This window comes from Acinonyx jubatus, chromosome X, assembly GCF_027475565.1.
Source record: "Acinonyx jubatus isolate Ajub_Pintada_27869175 chromosome X, VMU_Ajub_asm_v1.0, whole genome shotgun sequence".
Taxonomy (NCBI): Eukaryota; Metazoa; Chordata; class Mammalia; order Carnivora; family Felidae; genus Acinonyx; species Acinonyx jubatus.
Genome location: NC_069389.1, coordinates 72,383,784 through 72,410,912, shown reverse-complemented (window position 1 = coordinate 72,410,912; position 27,129 = coordinate 72,383,784). Strand labels below are relative to the sequence as shown.

The window sequence follows — 27,129 nt, the reverse complement described above, 5'->3', positions numbered from 1 at the left end:
CTTTTCCAGTGAACATGGGACATTTACCAGAATACATCACATGTAAGGCCACAAAACCAGCCTCAATAAAATTAAGAAGATTGAAATCATACGATGCATCTTTTCTAACCACAATGGTATGAAACTAGAAAGCAATCACAAGAAAAAAAATGAAAAAATCACAAACACATGGAGGCTAAACATGATACTAAAAAATAGGTCAATAAACAATCAAAGAGGAAATTAAAAAAATACATGGAGACAAGTGAAAACACAATGTTCTGAAAACTCTGGGATGCAGCAAAAGCAGTTCTAAGAGAGAATAAAAAGGCACACAGCCCTAGTTAAGAAATAAGATAAAGCTCAAATAAACAATCTAAACTTACACCTAAAGGAACTAGGAAAAAAAGAATAATCAAAGCCCAAGGTATACAGAAGGAAGGAAGTAACAAAGGTCAGAGCAGAAATAAATTACATAGAGACAAAAAACAAACAGACAAAAAAACAAACCAAAAACAACAAAACAAAACAAAAAAAAATCAATGAAACCAAGAGCTGGTTCTTTGAAAAGATAAACAAAATTGATAGACCCTTAGCCAGACTCATCAACAAAAAAAGAGAAAGGACCCAAATAAAAAAAATCAGAAATGAGGAAAAGAAGTAACAACTGACACTACAAAAATACAAAGGATTATAAGAGAATACTACAAAAAATTATATGCCAGCAAACTGGACAACTTGGAAAAAATGGATAAATTCCTAGTAACATATAAATTACCAAACTTGAAACAGGAAGAAATAGAAAACTTGAACAGACTGATAACCAGCAAAGAAATTGAATCGCCGATAAAAATCTACCAACAAACAAAAGTCCAGGGTCAGATGGCTTCACAGGGGAATTCTGAATTTAAAGAGTTAATACCTTATTCTCCTCAAACTATTCCAAAAAACAGAAGAGGAAAGAAAGCTTCCAAGTACATTCTGTAAGGCCAGCATTACCTTTGTAACAAAACCAGAAAGACACCACAAAAAAAGGAAAACTACAGGCCAATATGCCTGATAAACATGCATGCAAAAATCCTGAAAATATATTGGCAAACCAAATCCAACAATACATTAAAAGGATCATTCACCATGATGAAATAAGATTTATCCTGGGATGCAAGGATGGTTCAATATTCACAAATCAATCAATGTGACATACCACATCAACAAAACAAAGGATAAAAATCATATGATCATCTACATAGGTGCAGAAAAAGCATTTGACAAAATACCACACTCATTCATGGTAAGAACTCTCATCAAAGTGGGTTTAGAGGGAACATACCTCAATCTAATAAAAGTGTATATGAAAAACTCACAGCTAATATCAATGGTGAATCTGAGAGCTTTTCCTTTAAGATCAAGAACAAGACAAGGATGTCCATTTTTGCCACTTTTATTCAACCTAGTATTGGAAGTCTTAGTCACAGCAATCATTCAAAAAAAAAAAAAAAGAGGCATTCATATGAGGAAAGAAGTTTCACCAGTTGTGGGGCACCTGGGTGGCTCAGTTGGTTAAGCGTCCGACTTCAGCTCAGGTCATGATCTCACAGTCCGGGAGTTCCAGCCCCGTGTCGGCCTCTGTGCTGACAGCTCAGAGCCTGGAGTCTGCTTCAGATTCTGTGTCTCCCTCTCTCTCTGCCCCTCCCCTGCTCATGCTCTATCTGTCTCTGTCTCAAAAAAAAAAAAAACAAAAAAAACATTAAAAAAAAAGGGTCACCAGTTGTGGATAACATGATACTAATACATAGAAAATCCTACAGAATCCACAAAAAAACTAGAAGTAATATAAATGAATTCAGTAAAGTTGTAGGATCCAAAGTTAATACCTATAAATCATTAGGGTTTTATACACTAATAATGAAGCAGCAAAAAAGGGAAATTAAATAAATAATTCCATTTTAATTGCACCAAAACAATAAAATATCTAGGAATAAACTTAACCAATGAGGTGAAAGAACTGTATCTGAAAAATATAAAGCACCGATGAAATAAATTAAGTACAGCACAAACAAATGGAAAGATACTCCATGCTCATGGTTTGAAAGCATTAATATTGTTAAAATGTCCATACTACCAAAAGAAATCTATAGTTTCAATGCATTCCCTACCAAAATATCAACAGAATCTTTCACAAAACCGAATCAAATGACACTAAAATGTGTATGGAACCACAAAAGACCCCAAATTAATAAGCAACCTTGAGAAAGAAAAACAAAACTGGAGACATCACAATTTCAGATTTCAAGATAAACTATAAAGCTCTCATAATGAAAACAATATGGCACTGGTACAAAAATAGACACATAGATCAATGCAACTGGATGGACAGCCCAGAAATAAACCCATACTTATACAGCCAACTAATCTACGACAAAAGAGGCAAGAATATACAATGAGGAAAAGGCAGTCAGGCAGTCTCTTCAGTCCTGTTCCTTGTAGTGACAAATACCTGGAAAAACACAGAATGTCCATCCAATAGGTAAGGCCTCAGTTTCCCCAATATGTGTATGGTTATTGGGCTAAATGATTTCTAAAATCTCTTCCACCTCCAACAAGGATAATATTTTCACACAGCTGTGAGTTAGGCTTGAGACCATTACTCTAAACAAGATGAAAAAAAATAGGAAAATCTAAGGCATTTGGTGGATATTTAAAATTGTCACAATGCATAGTACTCTAACCACATAAAAAGTTAAAAAAAATGTTATTAATATCAAGAATAGAAGTCACTATTTAAGACATTGCGAATTACTTTATTATATTTTCATATATATATATAGTTAATTGTATGCAAATATTATATTCTTAATCTTTATAATGGAATAAAAAATAAATGGCATCAAAAATAAACATGAGATATAAATTTGAGGTTTAGGTAATGAAGATTGAGTAATTTAGGGCTGTCAGGAAGTTTAATAGCTCTCAAGAAAGAAAGGATGCTGTGTGAGGTGTAAAATATTAAAACAATATTTGGCTTGGAATTTTATTTGTGTCGTGCTGATTTTTCTTCCTTTGAAATAACAGGAGAACTTCTGTAGGCAGATAATGCCAACCAGGATGAGTAGCTATTTGACCTTAGAACTATCAAGATCTAATACTATTATTAATATCAAGGAGTTGCCAATATCCATGAAATGTCTACTTTCATGCATATTATAGATGGAAAATTCATATTTGTAGATTCCTGTGCTGCTTCCATAAGAGAAGTCACAGCATACTGACTTCATAGAAATGCTGAGTGGCTTGAGACTATATACTAAGAAAGGTTTCTTTAAAACACTACCTTGATAAATAATAATACAAAAAGTAGTAAACAATATTGAATTGTAGTTCTATGTCCCATTCTTAGCCCCATTTTAGAGAGGGAGAACAGAATAAAAGTGAGGTAGCTTGTCCAATATCTAATGCAACTAGTAAGAAAAAAAAAAAAAAAAGGATTCAAGCCCAGCAATTCTGACTCCAGCACCTACACTAACAATCTGGTCATAATGTCTCAGTAAGGAAATCAAATGCTAAGGTTTGATGATTATTTGGATTCTCCTCTTTATACTCTAAAAAAGGTTTTTGTGAATTACATGTATGTTGTTTGATACAAAAATGACCATCACCTCTGAAGAGCTGTGGAACATGTATTTGTTCCTACCAGCAGGAATATTTGCAGTATCATAAGACTCATTTTTCCTCAGAGGATGCACTAAATCAAATTGATTAAGTATATCTGGGTATTCTGGATAAAATTTGGCAGAGAATATCCATTTGGGCTTGTTCTACATTGTCCAAATATAATGAAAAATTTAAAAATAGTTATTGTGGTCATATATACATGCAAAGACATTTAAATCCTTCAAAAATTTTCCTCCTTTAAAAAAATTTAAAGTTTATTTATTTATTTTGAGAGATATAGAGAGAGTAAGTGGGTGAGGGGCAGAGAGAGCAGGGGAAAGAGAGAATCCCAAGCAGGCTCTGTACTATCAGCGTGGAGCCCTATGTATGGCTCCAATCCATGAACCATGGGTTCATGACCTGAGCCAAAACCAAGAGTCGGTCGCTTAACCAACTGAGCCACCTAGGCAACCCCTTCCATTTTTAGTAGCATTAAATAAAATGCTTCCAAAGTTGCAATAAAAAAGATTTGCTTTATTTGAGTTTTAATGTGAGAATTCTTCAAATGAGCACCAATGGAAAAAGATCCTTGAATGCCCTTGTAAAAGTGTTCCTCTGCAATGTGGATTTACGTTTTTGAACATGTATGCTATTGTTAAGTTGAAAACTAGCATTAGAACAATATCCAAATTAGTAACTGATTCACCTACTCTGCCATTGCATTAATTGTAAGTGCCCTTTCAAACACCATGAAGTTAAGGCTATAATGCCAGAAATGTAATTCACAAATATTTCCTTTAAAAATCAAATTTTATAGCTATATGCCATACTCTACTCATTTGTGTGTGTCCTTAATTTAGGAATGAGTATGGAATGAGATAATTTTGCTTTGAAACTCACAGTATGAAATAATAACCAATTATTCATAACAATTCTGTCTTTAGTTATAATTTATTAATAGCCTGAAAATGCTTTCTACTTACATTTAACAAAGAGATCTTTCTTATCAAAGGTTGAGAAAAGCACAGGCATTATTCGTGCTCTTGAATAATACTAGCTACCATTCCTGTGGCTGGGCTGTAGACAGCCATACACTGGCAACTCCACAAAATAGAAAAGCATTTCTGTTTCTTGTTTTGATTTGTTTTCTAGGTTAACATTGCTGTTATTTTCCTTTTCTGTCAGATATTTGGGAGCAGAAATGAAAGGCTAAGGATGAAGACCTAGCTACTGTAATTGCCTCCACTATCATGAAATTCTATTATCCCACAATTTGGTTCTCATTCCCTCCCAAATATAAACATAGCTAACAAATATTTACAAATTAGGAAGTTAAAATAAGCACACAATGGAACAGAATAGAGAGCCCAACATACACCCACACATATATTGACAATTTTTGATGAAGATACAAAGGTAATTCAGTAGAGAAAGGATAGTTTTTCAACAAATGATGGTGGGACAACTAGATGTCCATATGTAAAAAAAAAAAAAAAAGAATTTCAATCCATATCTTGTACCACATACAAAAATAGATCCAATCTGAATGTGAAACTAAGCATAAAAATTCTAAAAGAGCATAGAGGAATGTCTTAGTGATCTTGGGATAAGCAAAGATTTCTTAGAGATGACACCAAAAACATGGTTCATAAAAGGAAAAAAAAAGATGATAAATTGGACTCTATCAAAATTACAAACTTCTGTTCTCTGAAAAGCTACGAAAGGTACTGCTAAGAGAATAAAAATAAAATCCATGGATTGGTAAAAAATACTTGCAGAGCTTTTATCTCCTAAGGACTTGTATCCAGAGTATATAACAAATTCTCAAATCTCGATAGTAAGACCAGAACCCAATAGAAAAATGGGCAATATATGAATAGACAGTTCACCAAAGAAGTTATGTGGATGGTAAATCACTACAAAAAAGGTGTTTAAAATCATCAGTCATTAGGGAAATGCAAAGTAAAACCACAATGAGATGCTACTACATACCTATTAAAATTGCTAAATTTAAAAAGACCAACGGTACCAAGTGTTGGCATTTCTGATACGAATGCAAAATTGTACAACCACTTTGGAAAACAGTTATTTCTTAAAAAGTTAAACACAAACATAGCATGTGACTCCTCCGTTCATTTATATAACATTCTACAAAGTGCAAACTAGTCTATAGAAACAGAAAGTAGATCAGTAGTTGCCAAGGTAGAGACAAGGAGAGGCATAATGAAACTTTTGGGGGTGATAAAAATTTTCATTTTCTTGACCGTGGTGATGAATTCACAGGTGTACAGATTTATTAAAACATCATATTGTACATTGTATGTACAGTTGTATCTACTATAGTTCAATAAAATTGTTTCTAAAAAGAATTACCTTAGGGGCACCTGGGTAGCTCAGCTGGTTGAGCATCTAACTCTTGATTTTGGCTCAGGTCAAGATCCCAGAGTCATAGGATTGAGCCCCGTGTGAGGCTCCATGCTGAGCCTGCTTAAGATTCTCTCTCCCTCTCCCTCTGCTCCTCCCCTGCTCATGCACAAGCATGGGTACACGCATGAGTGAGCACTCTCTCAGAAATAAATAAATAAATAAATAAATAAATAAATAAATAAATAAATAAAGAGAGAGAGAGAGAGAGAGAGAGAGAGAGAATTAACTTATATGTTCAGATAAAATCTGTCTAGATGAACAAGAACAACAACAACAAAAAAGTCCACCAATAAATGAAATTGCAATGCTTGGCTTCTTAAATATCTACAACAAAGATAATTCTGTAACACTTATTGTGTATTACATACATGTGTTTGTGTGACAGGCATGATAGCTGGGGTTGTATATATGTTCATAACAGGGAAGATATAAACAGATGTCAAAGAGCCATGTTCAGCCTGAATATACCAATAGATTCTGTGTTAAGCATCATTTCATGTAGAAGTATGAATATTTGACCCCAAAAAAGAATGTCATAAAATAATGAAATGGTGAACATATCACTATGCAACTAAAGATAGCTTTATGAAAAAAATAAGCATATTATATACTAGAATACTTATAAAAATATTCACTATAGAAAATATATGCTATAATGCATACATTAAATTCATTATATAAATAAAATACTTATTTTCTCTTAGGAAACTGCCATAATAAAATTAACAATAGACAAAAAAGCTACAAAAATAAAAGTGTGTTATAAGATACCTAAGGCAGCGCATACACATCAAAAGTAGAGCACTGTAGTTAGATGTCACCAATAGTCTTTGGCTTGGGAAAAAATACTTACAAATAGAAAAATCAAAATAGTTCATTAATATATTATCTTTGTATGAGTTTTTTTACAAGTTTTTCTCTTTTTATTCTGTTTCATTTCAAACTTCTTTGATCAGTGTGATTAAGCACGAATTCTTGAAAGACATTATTCAGATGACAATTTAAAATGAAATTGAGTAATTTAAAATAAAAGCTTTAGTTAAGTCACATTTGTCCAATATTATAAGTCAGAACAGAGATATTTTCTAAGTGAGTCACAGTTGTTTTAAATCAAGACCACAATTATTTAACCTGTAGGATCTCACCACTGATTAATTTCTTTCTTAATTCAGTGGAAAAGCAAGTGAAGGATATGAATAGGCATTTCTCAAATGGACAATAAAAATATGAAAAGACATTGAATCTTACCACTAACCTAAGAAATACAAATACATAATGATAAGAAATTAATTTGGAGGGGCACCTGAGTGGCTCAGTCGGTTAAGCATCCAACTCTTGATTTCAGCTCAGGTTATGACCACACAGTTCCATGGGATCAAGCCCTGCATCCGGCTCCTCACTGACAGCACAGAGCCTGCTTGGGATTCTCTCTCTAACCTCTTTCCCACTCACATGCTCTCTCTCTCTCAAAATAAATAAACATTTTTTAAAAGAAATTAATCTGGAGATTTTCATTAAAGATGTGAATAGTGATTACTCTCAGTGTGTTTTTAGTTACTTTTCTTGTTTGGATTTCAACATATTATCTAACCTTTTTTCAATGCATATCATTTTCATAAAATATAAAGTTTTCAAAAAAAACCTGCCAGTACCTCATCAGTTGTTTGTAGAAAAATTATGGCCAACAGATCAGAGAACAGAATTCAGAAACAGAACCAAGCATTTTAGTTAATATGATAGAGTTGGTATCTCAAATAAGTATGAGTCAGAGAGATTACCAAACAAACAGCACAAAACAATTAGCTAGCTAATAAAAATATATTTAAAAATATTTGAGGGGTGCTGGGTGACTTAGTCGGTTAAGCATCCAACTTGATTTTGGCTCAGGTCATGATCTCATGGTTAATGGGATCAAGGCCCTCATCAAATTCTGTACTGACAGTGTGGGAGCCTGCTTCAGATTCTCTCTCTGCCCCTCTGCCACTCATTCTCTCTCTCTCTCTTTCTCTCTCAAAGTAAATAAACTTAAAAAAAAAATTGAATCCCTAACTCAATACTTACTCCAAAATATTAATTCCTGATGATACAAAATTTAACATGTAAATGAAACCTTTAACATACTATCAAAATATAAGAGCATTCATTAAAAAAGGATATCTATCATTTTAAATGAAAATAATAAGTTTCAGGACAATATTTATGGCATAAACCTACTGATTTAAATAATTGTTTCCATAGTATATGTTGTGATTAAAATTATGAAATGAAAGAATACACACTCAGTTTAGTTTTTTTAAATATTTTTTAATGTTTATTAAGTTTTGAGAGAGAGAGAGAAAGAGAGAGCAGGGGAGGGGCAGAGAGAGAAGGAGACACAGAATCCAAAGCAGGCTCCAGGCTCTGAGCTGTCTGTACAGAATCCCATATGGGGCTTGAATTCATGAACCTGTGAGAAACCTAAGTCAAAGTCAGAAGCTTAACCAACTGAGACACCCAGGCACCCCTCACACTCAGTTAAGTTTTATTCACCATTAAACTGCCATCCTCTACCACATGTGCCTAACACATGGCAGGCACAAAGATATATTAGTTGAAGGACAAAATTAACTCTTAGCATTGTTTGTAGGAGTGTAAACTGTGATAACTTTTCTGGAGAGAAGTTTGGCAATATGTGTCAAAGAATAAAATGAACACAATTTACTCCTGCATTCCCATAATTTTCACGAGCGCATACAGTAGGTATCCAAGGCTAATTTTTTTATAGTAGGAAAAAAAAATGTGTATGCTAGTAGAAAAATGATGTGGGAAGTAGCTGCCCTACAACAGGAATATGGTTAAATATTAAATAAATAAACATTTCCATGGAATATGTATCTATTTTAAAATTAGGTGTTTATCATTTACCATGAAAATATAGCCACAACTGATAAATGAGCAGATTACAAAACAAAATATGTTATATAGATAAAACAGTATATATAAACAGGCAGATATGTAGATGTACAGAGAAATTTCTGGGAGAAAATGCACCAAAATGTTAAAAATGGTTACCATTTGGTTGATAAGATTGTGTATATATACCATCATTGGAATTTTCTATATTTTTTTTCTTTATAATGCTTATATAACTTGAAGATCAAAAATAAACAATAAAAGTAAATTTATTTACAAAATAGAAAGTGTTTCCTAACTTTTTAAAAATATGTGACTAAATGACAAAGCCCAAATTCTATAATAAAAAAGTAATGTAAAGATTAATCTAACTTTAAAATTTTTCCACATTTGAAGTGAATAATTCATCATATTTTATATTTTAATTTACTACTTGTGTTCTGTGAGGTTTAGACAGTGAATTTAATTAATTAGGTTATTTTCTGCATTAGTATATCAAACGACGTCTAGGTTTTGTTTTTTTTGTTTGTTTTTACTTCCACAGAAAGATCAAGGTATCTTCCAATGAACTCTTTAAGAGACTATTAATATATCCTGTGAATTTTTATTCAAATATAGATAGGTAATTGTGGTCATTCATAAAAAGGGGCTAAATATGTTTCTTACCTTTTAATGAAAAGTAAACACTGGTCTTTTTTGTTGTACCAAGGGAGGTGTTCTGTAGCAGAAAACAATCCTGTAAATAAAAATAAGATACCTGTTTTTAAATCTCATTTTACAAAAGTTTATTTACATATTACTGGACTGGTAAATCATACTTTAGTGTGGCCGGAATGATACAATATTGGAAGGAAACTGGTGGTAGACGACATTGTAAAGTATACCCTGACAGAGGATGCACTTTCATCAGCACAAATTCCCTCTCCCATCCTGTTGTTAATGGAATTGAAAACTGCTCCACAAAAGTATAGAGCAAACCGTCTGCTTTTAAATAATACTACTTAACATCTGAATGTCCTTGCACTTCATCTACAAGGTTGTTGCAAGCTTTGAGAACAGCTAGAAGCAAGTCGGCAGCAAGATTGGAGTATATTATATGCCAGTTAAAAAAAAAGAAATGCAGTAAAAATAGTCTAACTGACTCACAGCATCGCCACCCTTGTAGATGGATATAAATCAGGCTTGCCCAACACCACAGATAGTACTTACTAAAAACTGTTAGGTGGAACTCAATATGCCTGCTTTCTAGCCCCTCCCCGCTTTGCCAATAAACGACTCCCTTTTCTCTCCAGTGTAAAAATACACGCTAATAGGATATTTAGATATAGTTTTAAAAAAATTCCATATTCACACTACCCAATGATGCCATTTGAAGTATTTTCATCCAATTTTTTAAAAACAGATTTTTGTCAAGAGGCTCCTGACAAACCAAACGGGAATTCAGGATGAAATGATAGGAGAAAGATACTCCTCTTCCCTTGTTAGGAACCATGGATAGTATTTTTACCTCATATCTAAGCTTTTTTAATTTTTATTTTTTGAATTATAAAACTATAAAGATATAATTTTCAGGGGAAATAAACGTCTTCCACGAGTGTGTGCCTCAGCTACCAGGCAGCGTCTGGGAAGGTGGGCGGAGCCTGGAGAGCGGCTCGTGCGTTTGGTCATTCAATAGGCTTAGACATTGTCAATCAAGTTTGCCCAGCAAATGAGGTGAGAGCTAAAAGGCACACTGGGAACTAAATTGACTGCAGGTGGGTCCGCAAGGCGTGGGAGCTCGCGATCTAAACCGCGAAGAGATCTTGGGGTCTTACACTACGCCATTAGAGTGCGGCACTTCTCTGTCTGCCGCAGCTGCTGTAAGAGTCCTTGCCACCGCCGCTCTTGCCCAGGCCTCTACTGCGGCTTCCACCTCTGCGGGATCACAGCAGCCCAGCCCAACCCCGTCCTGCGCTACTGCTGCCTTCGCCGCTGCCACCTCCTCAGCCTCGGCCTCCGCCACCACCCAAGCATCCGTGAGTCATTTTCTGCCCATCTCTGGTCGCGCGGTCTCAGCGGTAGTCACCACATTAAGAGGTTTGCAGGGTTGCAAAATGGCAGAAGCGGATCTTAACACGGTTTCGGAACCTGCCGCCCAAAGGGTTGCTGAAGAGAAGATGGCTAGCTCCTCTAGTGATTCTGGGGAGGAATCTGACTGCAGTAGCTCTAGCAGCAGCACTGGTTGCAGCAGCAGCAGCAGCAGCAGCAGCAGCAGCAGCGGCCGCAGCCGCTTATATAGAAAGAGGAGGGTATCTGGGCCTTCCAGAAAAGCACGACGGGCTCCTTTGGGTAAAAGTTTCGTGGATAGGCTGCCTCGGGCCGTTAGAAATCGTGTGCAGGCGCTCAGAAATATTCAAGATGAATGTGACAAGGTAGACATCCTGTTCTTAAAGGCAATTCATGATCTCGAAAGAAAATATGCCGAACTCAATAAGCCTCTATACGATCGGCGATTTCAAATAATCAATGCAGAATATGAACCTACAGAAGAAGAATATGAGTGGAATTCAGAGGATGAGGTGTTCAGCAGTGATGAGGAGGTGCAGGAAGACAGCCCTAGTGAAATGCCTGCTTTAGAGGGTGAGGAAGAAGGTAACGTGCCTAAAGGAAAACCTGAGGTAAAGGCTGAAGAAAATGAGGTTCCAAAAGAAATTCCTGAGACAAAGGCTGAAGAAAAAGCAGAGTCTAAAGATTTTCTGGGGACAAAGCCTGAAGTGAAAGAAGACCCTAAAGTAGACCCTCAGGTAAAGGCAGAAGATAAAGAACAGACTAGAGCAACAGAAGCTAAGGCAAAGGCTGCCATAATAGAGGCTCCTAAAAGAATTCCTGAGGCCAGGCCTAAAGAAAGAGTGAATCTTAAAAGAGCTCGTAAGGGAAAGCCTAAAAAAGATCCTAAAGGCATTCCTGACTATTGGCTGACTGTTTTAAAGAATGTTGACAAGCTGGGGCCCATGATTCAGAAGTATGATGCACCCATTCTGAAGTTCTTGTCAGATATTAGCCTAAAGTTCTCAAAACCTGGCCAGCCTATAAGTTACACATTTGAATTTTATTTTCTACCCAATCCATACTTCAGAAATGAGGTGCTGACCAAGACATATATAATAAAGTCAAAACCAGATCACAAGGATCCCTTCTTCTCTTGGGGATGGGAAATCCAAGATTGCAAGGGCTGTAAAATAGATTGGAGAAGAGGAAAGGATGTTACTGTGACAACCACCCAGAGTCGAACAACTGCTACTGGAGAAATTGAAAGTCAGCCAAGAGTGGTTCCTAATGCATCATTCTTCAATTTCTTTAGCCCTCCTGAGATTCCTAAGATTGGAAAGCTAGAGCCACGAGAAGATGCTATCCTTGATGAGGACTTTGAAATTGGTCAAACTTTACATGATAATGTCATCCTGAAATCGATCTATTACTATACAGGAGAAGTCAAATGTACCTATGAAGATAGTACAAATTATGGAAACAGGAAATATCGAAAATAAAAAAAAGCTGCTTGAAAGAATTTTCAAGAATCTCAAAACTTCAATCAGAAGTGAAGCAGGTTTATATAGCCTTAGGCGAGATGGGAGGGGGGCGCTGCTCTATAGCCTCAACACTAGCATTCCTTATAGTCTTGTGTTTTCATATTTTCTTGGTAGTCTGAAAATGGTCTTACAGTGTCTAAGTATCAGTTTATCTAGCCTGTTGTAGTGTAATATTCTTCAAAATATATAAATGTTGCAGTTATCTAAAGCATGCTCATTTTGTGCTATAAAGTTCTGATTTTTGTGAAGTCTTTTTGTCATGTTCCTATTAGAATGTAGCTGTGAAAACTGTCAGAATTGTCAATTGAGACAAATATTTGCTTGAAAAAAACAGTTCCTGAAGTAGCAACGCAAGTGTTTTTTTATTTCCAGCCTGGAAGACTAAAAGTTTAAATCTGCTTGCACTAGCTGTGCCTTCATTACTTTGCTATAGAAATATGGTACTTACAGTGACTAGAACAGCTTAACAGTGAAATTTGCTTAAAAAAGATTAGCATACATTTAAGAATGTCCATCGAGCCCATATATGATATGACTGTGAGCTTATTTATGTGACATAGTGGTCTATAAATTAATAATTAAGTTATTGTTTACCACTGAAGTGTTAGTGACATGGTATTTTTTAAAAGTTTCCTCATATTATACTGTGTAATTGTAAACTGAGGTTACTAACCACATTTTCTTTGTAATATGTTCTACTTTATCTTTCACTAAGATGATCACTTTATATCAATTGATATTTTTTCATGTTCTATTGCATCCTAAAATGCCAAATAAAGTGTATCATGCTATAAAAATCTAACATTTTTTCCTAATTATAAAAAATGTAGGTCTTCTCAAAAAAGTGGAAAATACTGAGAAAAGGGGAAATTTAAGAAATATATAACTATTACTCACATTCTGATTTGTTTCCCAGATCTTAGCTCTTCTTTGGAAGGTACACATTCAAGTGATTGGAGAGAAATGGGACAGAGGAGGAAGGCTAAGGGGGAGGAGGAGAAAGAGAGGGTAGAGGGGGAGGGAAAAGGAGAAGGAAGAGGGAGAGGAGGGTGGAAGGAGAAGAGGGTGGTTGGAAGGGAAGGGAGAGTGGAGAAAGAAGGGAAAGGGCTTGAGGGGAAAGGGAAGAGGGTGGGGAATGAAAAGGATGGGAGGTAGTGGGGATAGGGCAGAAGGGGAAAAAGGGAAGGAGTGCCTCACTGAGAAAATACATCTATATAAGCTGTTGCTTTCACTTCCAAGAGTAGGATGGGCAAATGACCTAGGATGAACAAGTGACCCAGGCCCACCTTCCGCCTGACTTGGGAGAAGGTCACACTCTTAGATGTGGCATTTTTTAAAAATAGGTGTCTCAGGCTTTCACCTCTTCAATACCATGCAACTGGTTATCACCTCTTCAATACCATGCATCTGGTTACAGGGTAATGAGATCCTGCGATTTTGGGGTTGAAATTAGTGTGAAGAGGAGGTCCCTTAAAACTCAGCTTACCAGAGAGCTTTGCACAGGGCACAAAGGCACAAGCACAACAAATGGTAAAGTAGTATCTTCTTTCACATTTGCCATTTCCCTGTCCACATATATCTTCCATCAAAACCTTAAGGAAAGAGCTGAAGCAGGAAGAAGACAGGATTTGGGGGTTTCTGGCTCTTTAGGCATAGAATTACCTAATAGTCTTTCCAAATCCCATCATACATAGTTTAATATCTTGCTTTTATCCCTGTTTAACAATAGCCCAGACCGTGTCTACAATGTAAAAATATTACAATATATGACACTATATTTAACCAATCTGGGGTGTTTGGATATTTGGGTTTTTATTTCTGAGATATTTGCATCCATCAAGAAAGGGTATGGGAATAGATTTACTAATATAGCAGGGCCAAAACGAAGGCTATAATAAATATGGCGTACCTGGTTCACTGTTGGGGAGGTTCCCAAATCAGATATATACTGTGCTTGTCAGACATCACAGATATAGCAGAGCCCTTAAAACTCCTATATGGAATGCAAAATCCTTATCGCATCTTAGAACACTTACTTAAGTATTTAGCCCCTACCCGTTCTGTATTTTCCAATATTAAAGGAACACATCTCAGAATATTTGCAACAAAGAAGCAGAAATGCAGAAAATAAAAGTCATTCAGAAACACGCTACAGGAAGATATCGTGTTTGTAGATTGGTGTATTTTCTCCCAGTCTGTCTCTTGATTAGGTTTTATCACAACTTCTTGGCTCAAATCAAAAGGTTAATTCAAGCTGGGTGGGTTTAAGAAAGCGCGGTGGAAAAACAGCTTATTGGTATATTTACCGTTACCGCTTAGGGGGCTGGTGGGAGGGTAGAGGAAAGGGAGGGGCGGGGTAATCGCCAAAGTTTTTTACATTAGTAAAGCTAGAATCACAGAAATGCAAACTGTCTATGCTAGGTGCTTCTACCACCATGGCTAGTGAAGGTGGCTACAGCCGGGAAACCTCTGGGCTTGCACGTTTGTTGGGCTGCAGGTTTGTCCGTCACACTTGCCCAACCAATGAACAATGCTGGAAGGAGGAGCCTACTGGGAATGAACCCCGTGAGCGGAGAGCAAAAGCTTGGGGAGAGCTTTTATTCAGTCTTCTGTGACTTCTTTCTGGCGCGCTGTTTTCCCTTTGCTGTCATTTAAGGCTGAGGCAAGCTGCCCTCTTTCTTGTTCCCACCCCGACCGAGGAGGACCCCCACCACCACCAAGTCCCCCCCTTTCCCACATCCTCCTTTGTGAGTTCTTTCCCGTCCTGGATTAGGCAATGAGCGTCCATGGTAGTCACTTCAAAAGTTTGCTCTTTTCCTTTAACCTTGCTGACTGATGACGAAGAATGTGACTAAGCAGCAGCAGGGATTGCTGAAGAGATCATGGAAGAAACTCTGGATCGAAGTGAACAAAGTGAAAATGCAGATAGTCAAATGAAGCAAATTACCCATTATGTCGCAGTCTAGCGATACTGGTGCCCCTGCCCCCCCCCCAAAAAAAAAACACTTAAGGGACCATATGACAAGATAGAAGCCAAATGTGAAAAGGAATTGCAGGCTTTTGGAAAAAGTATAAACTCTTACTTGATGAGGTAGGTGTTTGTGCCAACTAGTGCATGTATTAGGACAACCTGCAGTATAATAACTTTAATACACATAGGGATTACTTCAAATGTTTTGTGAGTTTTGTAGAGTATATTTTTTAAATAAAAAATGAAATATTTAAATATTAAAACAGCATTTAGAAGTATACTTTTCTTCAAGAGATACAGAACACAGCAAATTCTCTAAACCATCTTTTCTCATTGCTATGCAGTTTAGTCCTTATAATTTTTTTTGTATTATAGATTTTAGAGAGTGGGAAAATTATTAGAATTCTCCACTGAAGCTAATATTTACCTGGGGGGGGGGGATATACTTGGAAAGCCAATCAATTCAAGTATGTGTTTTGCCTCCAGCTCAGAAGTAAAAGAGTTTAAGTCAACTTAGCCCAGGTGTGCCTTTATTATTGTGCTATAAAAATGTGGTTTACTATGATATGGTACCTAACAAAATTTTATCACTTGAATAAAGTAGCATAGAGTTAAGAATTTTAAAAAACACATTAATATCAAGTCTCTGAGATCACTTCTTAAATTTTTGTGTGACACAGGATTTATAAAGGAAAACATAATGAAGCTGTTTTTCCCTGGTAGTGCTGAGAAAAGTTAGTGTTTGCGAGCGTTTTTCTCAGCTGTACTCATGAGTTATGTAAACTAAAGTGATTAATTATATTTTGTTTGAACTGTGCTTCACTGAAAGTTGTAACTTTATTACTGTTGTATTACATCCTCTGATTATAAAGTATGTTCATTATAAAAAATTTGGAAAATATACTGAAAAGCATAAAAATTATTTTAAACAGTTCTGCCTTCAAAGATAACGACAATTTGCACAAAAATGTCTATATCTTTATTAATATTGTTGCATCCACACGACTCCTGAAACAATGCAACCGGCACCAGTGACAGTCACAACAAAATTTACTGCAGCGAGAGGCAAGGCCAGCCGATCAGGACTGACACTCTAAACCAGAGTGCGGTCCAACAGCCAGGGTACAGAGTTTTTATAGCTGACCACATTGTCTTATCATCACCTGGGGACAGAACAAAGAAATAGTTCCCAGATGGGGGTGGAAACAGTTCAGACGTGCCCTTGCCCCAATCCAATCAAACACTAAACCAGTTAATTTCCCTTAAACTTTTGTTCCCTTGATTGATAGGACAAGGCTGTTATCTCTTAATCTACAATGTTAAAACAAAGCTATTATTTCTTAAAGCTACAGGTTAGCCCTACACTACAATTTAACCCTTACAATATAACTACAATTTTATCACTTTCACTTTTCATTTAATATATTTTGGAGCCCTGTGCATGCAAAGTGTATTCCTTTTAACATATATTAAATGGATATGCCATAACTTATTGTATCTGCTGCTTTTCATGGGCATTTAGGTTAGGAGCATTTTTTTCTAATCGGTTAGTAATTATGAACACTATTTGAATTAAGGAAAAATGTTGCATATGTTGAAACATTTTCGCTTTTGATTTTGTTCATTTTTTTTTCTTTTTCCCTGCAGAAGAGTTTTAATGTTAATACAGTCACATTTATCCTTTTTCCCCCTATTATAGATTTTGGGTATTTGGCTTAGATCTTTCCACACCAAGATCATTTTTTTTTTACTTGATCATGTTTTCTTACAGAATTATTTAATTTCATTTAAAGCTTTAATCCTTCTGGAATAATTTTGATGTAAAGATTGAGATACCTGTACCATTTTTTTTTTCTCAACACAACTCACTAGTTGTTTCAACACCATTTATTGAGTATTAAATATCCAATGTAAATAATTGACACCTTTATTATATAATCCATTACCTCATGTGTTTGGGTCTATTCGTGGACTATTCCGTTCAAAATGGTTATTCTTGTGCTAGTATAAATCTTTTTAAAAAAATCTCTGATGTACATTTTAAGATTTTTTATTATACATTTTTAAAGATTTTTGGGGGGGAAATTTTCACCTATTTATTTTTCCAGATGAGCTGCAGTATTGCTTTTTTTCACACTTCCTCCCCAAAGCCTATGGATATTTTGATTTGGGGTTTGTTTGAATTTGTAGATAGATTTAGAGAGAATCGGGAATTTCATATTATTCAGTCTTTTTATCCAAGGACAAGATGTGTCTTTCCATTTAATCAAGTCTTTCTTATATCCTTCAATAGAATGTTAAAGTTTACCTGTTAAAATAGGCTTTTCAAAAATTTTCAGGACCTGTTCCTTAATTTCTTCTTCCTTAGTCTGCCTTTTGCTTATGTTGTTTTGCTTCTTATTTTTAAATCATCTATGCTTAGGGGTTGTCTCATTTTTTTTTTCCAGTTTTGAATGGGGGCAACTGTTTGCTGAAGTGTGATGTGTGAAGAGGTGGAAAGAAATGAACTCAAGCATCTCAGAAGTTTCAATTCAGGTTTGTATAATATCATTCTCTCTCTAAATTGCTAATATCTCTTGCCTAAGGCCATTTCTATCAATTTATGGTGTTCTCTCCATTGCCAGCTTTGGAATGAACAGCAGATCAGTATGATTCAGTGAAATGTCTTGAGTTAGAAGTGTTCTGTGGCGATCTAGTAGTTAATTTCTGCTCAACTGACTGACCAGCATCTTTAGTTACTTGTTGTTTGTCTTTCTCATATTGAAGCAATCTCCAGAAAATAAAGATGATATACTGGTATAATTTTCTTCTTTACTTCAGTTCCACTTTTGTTCTGTGTTATGGAGGTGATGAAATTTTGGGGTGATGGTGGGGTTCAGAGCTGATGGGCAAGAAAGAATTCTCGAAGATGTCTTTGGTGTAAAAAGATGATTGTATTAAAGCACAGGGACAGGACCCCATGGGCAGAAAGAACTGCACTGGGGTTGTGAAGAGTGACTGATTATATACCTTCAGGTTGGGAAGAGGTTAGGGACAGCATAAGTCTCTAAGGAATTTTGGAAGCAAGGTTTCCAGGACCTTGAGGGGCTAGCTGTTGTTAGGAAAACATCATTTATTACTACTTCGTAAAGCCTCAGTCATGAACCCTTCAGATGTGTAAACAGTAAAACTTCAGTCATGAGACCCTTCAGATGTATATCAGGGGTCATATGCTTGGAGTACAATTGCCAACATATACTTGGTGGTTAAAGATAAAGGAGGTTTGCAAAGGAATTTTTATGTATTCGGGGAGACTCACAGGATCCTGGGGTGTTAGGATAATGTTAAGCCAAGATTCCCTTTTACCCCTAGAAAAGTGTCATCATCTAGGCAGCTGAGCTCCTAGAGGAAGGTCACTCTACCTGTTTCAAGGACTTGTCAATGAGCTGTAGTCAGTAAGGGAATTTAATTTTTCATTTTCCTTTGTTTCCCACATCACCATGGCAAGGAATTAAACCCCCTTAACATCTTGATAAGGGTGATATTAGGGCTCTAGGGAAAGGAGTGTATAGGCTTCTGGAAATTAGGGTATAGATGACATTGCCTTTTTCTTGCAGTTTACTAAATTATACATAAACTGAAAGAGATTCCTGTCCTGCATGACTGTGGTCTGTATCAGTCAGCCATTTGTTTTCTTTACTTACCTTTGTTTATGGGCAGTCAGGAGTGTCAGAGGAATATCATACATATCCTACCTGGGGGTGGGTGCTTTTAGCATGTACTTTGCCCTCAGCTTGCCCCATGCTTCCTCATCAGAGCTGTTTCCAAAAGGGGTTATTTTTTTTCTGCTTTCACTATCTGCCACAGGCCTAAATCAAATATTTAGGGCTTGAGACCTGTGAAACCTGCCTGAGACCTGTGAAAGCAAGCATTGATTCATAGTCTTGCATTTTTTTTTTTTTTTGGTTAAAATTTCATTGAAACTGAAAGATATTCTTTCCAGTGTGTGTCAGATGATTCTGATGCACGTGCAGGATTGAGAACCACAAAGCAATATAGAGAAGAATCTCTGAGAGGGACATATATAATGCTCTCTAAATGTATTGACCTCAGAAAACTTTTTCTGCAGCACAGCTATTAACAACTCTCCTAATTCAGTAGGAGTACCTGTTTGGTGAATTTGGCTTTGGCTAAATATGTAAATTAGCCCAGATTCATTTATTGGTAAAAGCCTCCCTTAACACTTAAAGAAAAAAAAAACTTTTGCTAAAAAGAAACTTGCAAATACAGTATAGAAAGGTCCGGTATGCCCTACATCCAACTGTCCCAAATGGTTAACACCTTACATGACTATAGTACTATACCCAAACCAGGATGTTAAGTTGGTACAATTTACAAACCTCATTCAGATTTTGACAAATTTTACACACATTCATGTGTGTATGTGTGTGTGTGCATGTGTATGTCCACATAGTTCTATGCAGTTTTACTACATGTACAGATTCATGGAACTACCACTGCAATTAAGATTCAGAAGTGTTCCATCATCACAAATTAATACTAATATACTAATGTTCTCCCTCTTGTCCCTAATGCTTGGCAACCATTAATTTGTTTTCTGTCTTGATATGAAAAAGTTATACAGATAGTTATATAAATGGAATTACACAGTATGTAACCTTTTTTGAGAGTGGCCTGTTTTCACTCAGCAAAATAACCTTAACGTCCATCCAAGTTGTACCTGTACTAATAGCTGTTCTTTTTATTGCTGGGTAGTATTCCAGTGTGTTAATCACTGATCTGTGACTATGCTATAGGAGAATAAAACTGGGTGAAAAAGCAAACAGGACTTCCAGTGGCCAGGACCTCCCATAGGGACAGAAGAAGGAATTACAAGGTCTTTCTTTGTAAAATTTGAAAGTTTAATAGTATCAATAGAAAATGCTTATGTGATGCTTACTATGTACCAGGAATATACAAATTATTATTTATGTAATCTTGCTACAATCTTTTTTTTTTTAAGAGAGAGAGAGTGCACACATTACAGCAGGGGAGGGGGCAGAGGGAGGGGGAAAGAGAGAATCTTAAGCAGGCTCCACGCCCATCACAGGTTCCACTACCCTTGAGATCATGACCTGAAAGGAAATCAAGAGTCTGATGCTTAACGGATTGAGCCACTTAGGCAGCCCTCTTGCTACAATCTTGAATTGGTACAATTATTATTTTTTTCTAACAAATGGAGAAACTGAGGTACAGAGAGGTTAAGTAACCTGTCCAAGTTCACACAAATGGTAATTGACAAAGCCAGGTTTTAAACTTGGCTGTCTGGCTTGAGTCCATGTTTTTAACTGCTCTACTGTACCACTCTCTACCATGCTTTACCACCTAAAAAAGCACCTTCTTTGTCCGTACTCAAGACTACACACAAAGGCTCAGGGAAGCAGCAGAGAAAAAATAAGTATAACCTGCAGACAAAGTGGTTGTTCATCTATTGAGGAAAACTAAGAATTTCATCTTATCTAGCAGTGGTGCCCCCTGAATCCACTTGTAACTCATGTCTGAGTAACTTTGTCAAGGTTTATAGCTTAATTAGACCACTGGGTGGAGCTTAGCCCCTGGGTCATATCCATCATATTCAGGGGTAAGATGAGAAATGGCTTAGTAAATTTATATTTTGGTTAAGTTCAGGATTATCTATTACCATTAAAGATTTCTTTTACCTTTCCAACTTCTTATATATTTATCATTCCCTGTTTTCCTGTAGTCAGCAGCAATAAAGAGCCTTTTAAATCAGTCAACGTAAGAAGGGAAGAGAAACTGGAGATTTACTCCTAAGCATCCTTGAGCATAACCCAAAGGGACATTTATAGGATTTGAGCATTGTAGAGGATGAAAGCAGGGATTTGAAGTCTGTGATAGGCTTGGTTTGACTCCCACTTTTGTCACTTACTGGCTTTGTGACCTTATGCAAGTTGCTTAATCCCTCTAATCCTCATTTTTCATATCTACAAAATGTGGCTACCTTACTACATCATAGAATTATTGTAAGGCTTAAATGAGATATTGTTTATCAAATACTTAGCATACTTACTGGTGTGCAGTAACCATTCAAATAATAATAATTGTGATTGCTATAATTAGAATAAATTAGTTTTAGTTGGAATTCCAATGAAATATAATGATATTAAAGATTTTACAATAGGTATTCACACATCCAGTTATGTCCATCTTTGAGGAAAAAAATCTTCTTTCATGGGTTTCATGTAATCATTACAGTTTTTTCTTGTCTTTTTCCTCCCTAAATCAGTTCCTGGTAAACACCTACCTGCCTGCATCATTACTATATCTTCAGTCTTTCAAGATCATTTTGAATTTTTATCCATTTCTTTAAAGAGCCAGTACTCTACCCAATCTGTTTTCTTACCAAAAGACTATGAAATAAACATTTTTCTTTAGTAATATTGAATACAACTGGATCATTTCCAGAACCCAGTTGCCCATTTCTATGTAAAATAGGGATTTGCAAACTATTTCCAGTGTGGAATGCTTTTTATACAACCTCTTCTAGTTTTAGCCAGAGTATTAATAGGGGTCACAGAAAACAGGTTAGTGATATTTTGACGTGGTTTCTAAAAATGCTCTTTTGGTCAGGAAGTTTATTCTTAAGAATTGCTTGTAAAAGTTTAAGAGAGCATGAGAGGTGAGAAGTGAAAGGCAACGAACAGCATATCAGATGACATCTACTTAAAACATTTGCACCACATCCCATAAAAAATGAAATTTGAGGAGAGTATAAATATTTCATGTAATATTTCCCTTCAAATACCACCACTATTTACAACTTCAGGTAAAATATCATGATGTTAGATTTGCTGAATTTGTTATTAACTCACATTAGCCGGTCTTGCTTTAAGGAAAAAAACATCTCTTTAAATCCAATAAAAAAGATTTCAGGAATAAGATGCATTACTTATAATTATTTAAGTATAATTCAAGTTTTAATAGAGTTCTTCACTTTTTGGATTGAAAAACAAAGAAAAGCACAAAGACCAGTAAGTCACTTAAATTTTTTGCTGTTATTTCTGGCTGGGTTCAGGGTGCAAGGAAAGCATTCCAAAAATATAATATACTTTTAAATATTGGAAGAATTGGATTTTCTTAGCCTAATTATCATGTCAGCGGGTTGTCAATTAATTGTTTGATATTCCTTTATGCAAAGTCTGCAGCTGTATTTAATTAAGGTGAAGAGTTAGAGAAAGAACATAGCTATTTTTTAAAAATCTGTATAAATGATGAGGTTTAAGAAAATGAATTTAGTTTTGTAACTGAATCTATACTAAGCAGCACATGGTAATTTATCAGAAAATTTCTCTAGTTTAGGGAAATCCCTGGTTGATTTTCTAGACAATGGTTTTAGAAATAAGTCTTTTCAAATATGTTTAGGTTTGTTTAGCTTGTGTTATTAAATATTCTCACAAGTCTAATAGTGAAAAAGAATAACTTGACAAGACCCAACAAAAAAAATGCTATATCTTAAATTACATGTTGGAAGAAGTATTATCCCAACAATTTAATATCATTTCATTTTCATGAGGAAGCAAGAGATCAGAAATGATACCTCAATTACCATAATAATTTTATGTGAAAAGAATATATTTAGTTTTTTTTATTTGATGCAGAAACACTGGTTTGATATTAAATATGGCTTAAATCTCTGTATTGTTCTAATATTTTTAGTAAACAAAAAGTATTTGTGTATAGTAAAGAGCAGTTGAGTCAGAGTTTTGTTACTCAGGGTAGATTAATTTCCATCCACCAAAAATGCATCATGTGATATTTTTTAAAAATACCAGAATTTATTGATGTTTAAGATTTTTTTCTTGGCATGTCTTCTCTATCTATCAACCTGCTTTGTGGTAGTTATCTGGAGGGTACCTTGTACCTAAGGAAAGGTAGAAGAAAGAGTACTGGGTGGCATTCCTTATCTAATTTTTGGATCTGTCTTGATAGTCTCAACTTAAAATCATATCATTTATAAAATAATATATAGGATGAATGACAAACTTAAGAAAACTTGTAAAAGAGTGAAAGAGGCAATTCCAAAAAATATTTTTATATGTATATTAGCCTTTTGGCTGATAAATATGAGAAATCTCACCTTCACTACGAATAAAAGAGATGAAAATTAAAATAATGATGAGATACTGATGTTTACCTGTTTTGTTGGAAAAATTAAAATTTAAAAGTTGCTATCATTCTTCCATAATGTGAAGAAAATTCCATGCCAGATACTGCAATGGAAAGGTTTGTACATATTTCCTGGAGTATTATTTGGCAGTAGTTAATAAAAACCTTAAAAAATGTGCATATTCCTTGCTGCAGCTGGGTGGCTCAGTTGGTTAAGCTGCCAACTCTTGATTTTAGCTCAGGTCATGATCTCATGGTTTGGTTAGTGAGATCGAGCCCCACGTTGGGCTCTGCCCTGACAGCACTGAGCCTGCTTGGGATTCTGTCCTCATCTCTCTGTCCCTCCCCTATTCTCTCTCTCTCTCAAAAATAAATAAATGAGCATGAAAAATATTTTCAAAATGTGCATATTTCTGGGGTGCCTGTGTTGCTCAGTTGGTTGAACTTCTTTCTTTGACTCAGGTTATGATTTTGTGGTTCATGAATTCAAGCCCCTTTTCAGGCTTGGTGTGGACAACTCAGAGCCTAGAGCCTACTTCAGATTCTGTGTCTCCCTCTCTCTCTGCCTTTCCCTGATTCTCTCTCTCTCTCTCTCTCTTTCTCTCAAAAAAAATTAAAAAAAATAATTAAAAATGTGCATATTCCTGTTGTTTAACATAGTGTTGGAGTTCTAGCATCTACAATCAGACAACAAAAGGAAATCAAAGACATCAAAAGTGGCAAAGATGAAGTCAAGCTTTCACTTTTTGCAGATGATATGGTATTATACATGGAAAACCCAATAGACTCCAACAAAAGTCTACTAGAACCACTACATGAATTCAGCAAAGTCACAGGATATAAAATCAATGTACAGAAATCAGTTGCCATTCTTATACACTAATAATGAAACAACAGAAAGAAAAATAAAGAAACTAATCACATTCATAATTGCACCAAGAATCATAAAATACCTAGGAATAGACCTAACCAAAGATGTAAAAGATCTGTATGCTGAAAACTATAGAAAGCTTATGAAGGAAATTGAAGAAGATATAAAGAAATAGAAAAACATTCCATGCTCATGGATTGGGAGAATAAATATTGTTAAAATGTCATTACTACCTAAAGCTATCTACACATTCAATGCAATCTCAATCAAAATTGAACCAGCATTCTTCTCAAAGCCAGAACAAGCAATCCTAAAATTTGTATAGAACCGCAAAAGACCCTGAATAGCCAAAGTAATATTGAAGAAGAAGACCAAAGTGGGAGGCATCACAATCTCAGACTTTAGCCTCTACTCCAAAGCTGTAATCATCAAGACAGCATGGTATTGGCACAAAAGCAGACACATAGACCAATGGAATAGAATTGAAACCCCAGAACTAGACCCACAAAAGTATGGCCAACTCATCTTTGACAAAGCAGGAAAGCATATCCAATGGAAAAAAGACAGTCTCTTTAACAAATGGTGCTGGGAGAAGTGGACAGCAACATACAGAAGAATGAAACTAGACAACTTTCTCACACCATTCACAAAAATAAACTCGAAATGGATAAAGGACCTGAATGTGAGACGGGAAACCATCAAAACCCTAGAGTAGACAGCTGGCAACAACCTCTCTGACCTCAGCTGCAGCAGTTTCTTACTTGACATATCTCCAAAGGCAAGGGAAACCAAAATGAAACTATTTGGACCTCATGAAGATAAAAGCCTTCTGCAGTGAAAAGGAAGTAATCAGCAAAACTAAAAGGCAACCGACGGAATGGGAAAAGATATTTACAAATGACATATCAGAAAAAGGGCTAGTATCCAAAATCTATAAAGAACTCCCCAAACTCCACACCTGAAAAACAAATAATCCAGTGAAGAAATGGTCAGAGAACATGAATAGACACTTCTCTAAAGAAGACATCCAGATGGCCAACAGACACATGAAAAGATGTTCAATGTCACTCCTCATCAGGGAAATACAAATAAAAACCACACTCAGATATCACCTCACGCCAGTCAGAGTGGCTAAAATGAACAAATCAGAAGACTATAGATGCTGGAGAGGATGTGGAGAAATGGAATCCTCTTGCAGTGTTGGTGGGAATGCAAACTGGTGCAGCCATTCTGGAAAACAGTGTGGAGGTTCCTCAAAAAATTAAAAATAGATCTACCCTATGACCCAGAAATAGCACTGCTAGGAATTTACCCAAGGGATACAGGAGTGCTGATGGATAGGGGCACTTGTACCCCAAGGTTTATAGCAGCACTTTCAACAATAGCCAAATTATGGAAGGAGCCAAAATGTCTATCAACTGACGAATGGATAAAGAAATTGTGGTTTATATACACAATGGAATACTACGTGGCAATGAGAAAGAATGCAATCTGGCCTTTTGTAGCAACATGGATGGAACTGGAGAGTGTTATGCTAAGTGAAATAAGTCATACAGAGAAAGACAGATACCATATGGTTTCACTCTTATGTGGATCCTGGAAACTTAACAGAAGACCATGGGGGAGTGGAAGGAAAAAAAAAAAAAAGTTAGAGAGGGAGGGAGCCAAACCATAAGAGACTCTTAAAAACAGAGAACAATCTGAGGGTTGATGGGGGGTGGGAGGGCGGGAAGGGTGGGTGATGTGTATTGAGGAGGGCACCTTTTGGAATGAGCACTGTGTGTTGTACGGAAACCAATTTGACAATAAATTTCATATTTAAAAAAATGTGCATATTCCTTGACCTAGCAAATCTTCAAGGAATTTATCTAAGAAAATAATAGCAAAACCAATTATAAGCATATTAATTTCAGGACACCTGGGTGGCTCAATTGGTTGAGCATCCAACTTAGGCTCAGGTCATGATCTAGCAATTAATGAGTTTGAGTCCTGGGTTGGGCTCTGTGCTGACAGCTCAGATCTAGAGCCTGCTTCAAATTCTGTATCTCCCTCTCTCTCTTCCTGCCCCCCTCCCCCGCTCACGCTCTGTCTCTCTCCAAAAATAAATAAAAATACTTTTAAAAATTTAAAAAAGATGGGTACCTGGGTGGCTCAGTCAGTTAAGCATCCGACTTCAGCTCAGGTCATGATCTCACGGTCAGTGAGTTCGAGCCCCGCGTCTGGCTCTGTGCTGACAGCTCAGAGCCTGGAGCCTGCTTCAGATTCTGTGTCTCCCCCTCTCTCTGCCCCTCCCATGCTCATGCTCCATCTCTGTCTCTTGATAATAAATAAACATGAAAAAGAATTTTTTTTAATTAGAAAAAAGAATGTTAATTTCAGTGTTGCTTATAATACCAAAATGTCAGAAACAAGTTTAATGTCCAGAAAAAGGGATTCAATTTATATGTTTACTTTATTCAGACAGTTGAATAAAATGAAGGCATTTAAGATAATATTACAGTTCTGTACTGACATTGAAAGTTAACTACGATAAGTTGTTTAATGAAAACGGTGTCAAAAATATGGAAATATGTGCATATATATGTAAATTATATATAGTACAC

The 27,129-nt window shown here is 35.9% G+C and overlaps 2 protein-coding genes and 1 long non-coding RNA gene across 6 annotated transcripts in view; 2 read left to right on the top strand and 1 right to left on the bottom strand.

Moving 5' to 3' along the window:
- Positions 1-10,581, bottom strand: part of FAM133A (family with sequence similarity 133 member A) — a 55,246-nt gene extending 44,665 nt beyond the window's left edge. The window contains 2 exon segments of the mRNA XM_027053557.2: positions 9,616-9,685; positions 10,457-10,581. The gene's annotated coding sequence lies outside the window, so the exon portion shown is untranslated.
- An 83-nt stretch (positions 10,582-10,664) lies between these two features.
- Positions 10,665-27,129, top strand: part of LOC113597447 (uncharacterized) — a 43,610-nt gene continuing 27,145 nt past the window's right edge. For 2 of the 4 annotated variants that reach the window (XR_008289793.1, XR_003418212.2), the window contains exons 1-2: positions 10,665-10,964; positions 17,937-18,024. This is a non-coding gene — a long non-coding RNA (uncharacterized LOC113597447). Of the gene's footprint in view, positions 10,965-17,936; positions 18,029-24,315; positions 25,711-27,129 lie in introns of those variants that run through there. The other 2 variants (XR_003418214.2, XR_008289794.1) reach the window with 2 other exon arrangements.
- NAP1L3 (nucleosome assembly protein 1 like 3) lies at positions 10,962-12,863 on the top strand. Its single transcript, XM_027053558.2, has one exon. It carries the CDS (start codon positions 11,043-11,045, stop codon positions 12,474-12,476), a length of 1,434 nt encoding a protein of 477 aa, XP_026909359.1. The 5' UTR covers positions 10,962-11,042; the 3' UTR covers positions 12,477-12,863.

Coding starts and splice junctions, on each gene's coding strand:
- NAP1L3 (XM_027053558.2), top strand. CDS start 11,043: ATGGCAGAAGCGGATCTTAACACGGTTTCGGAACCTGCCGCCCAAAGG.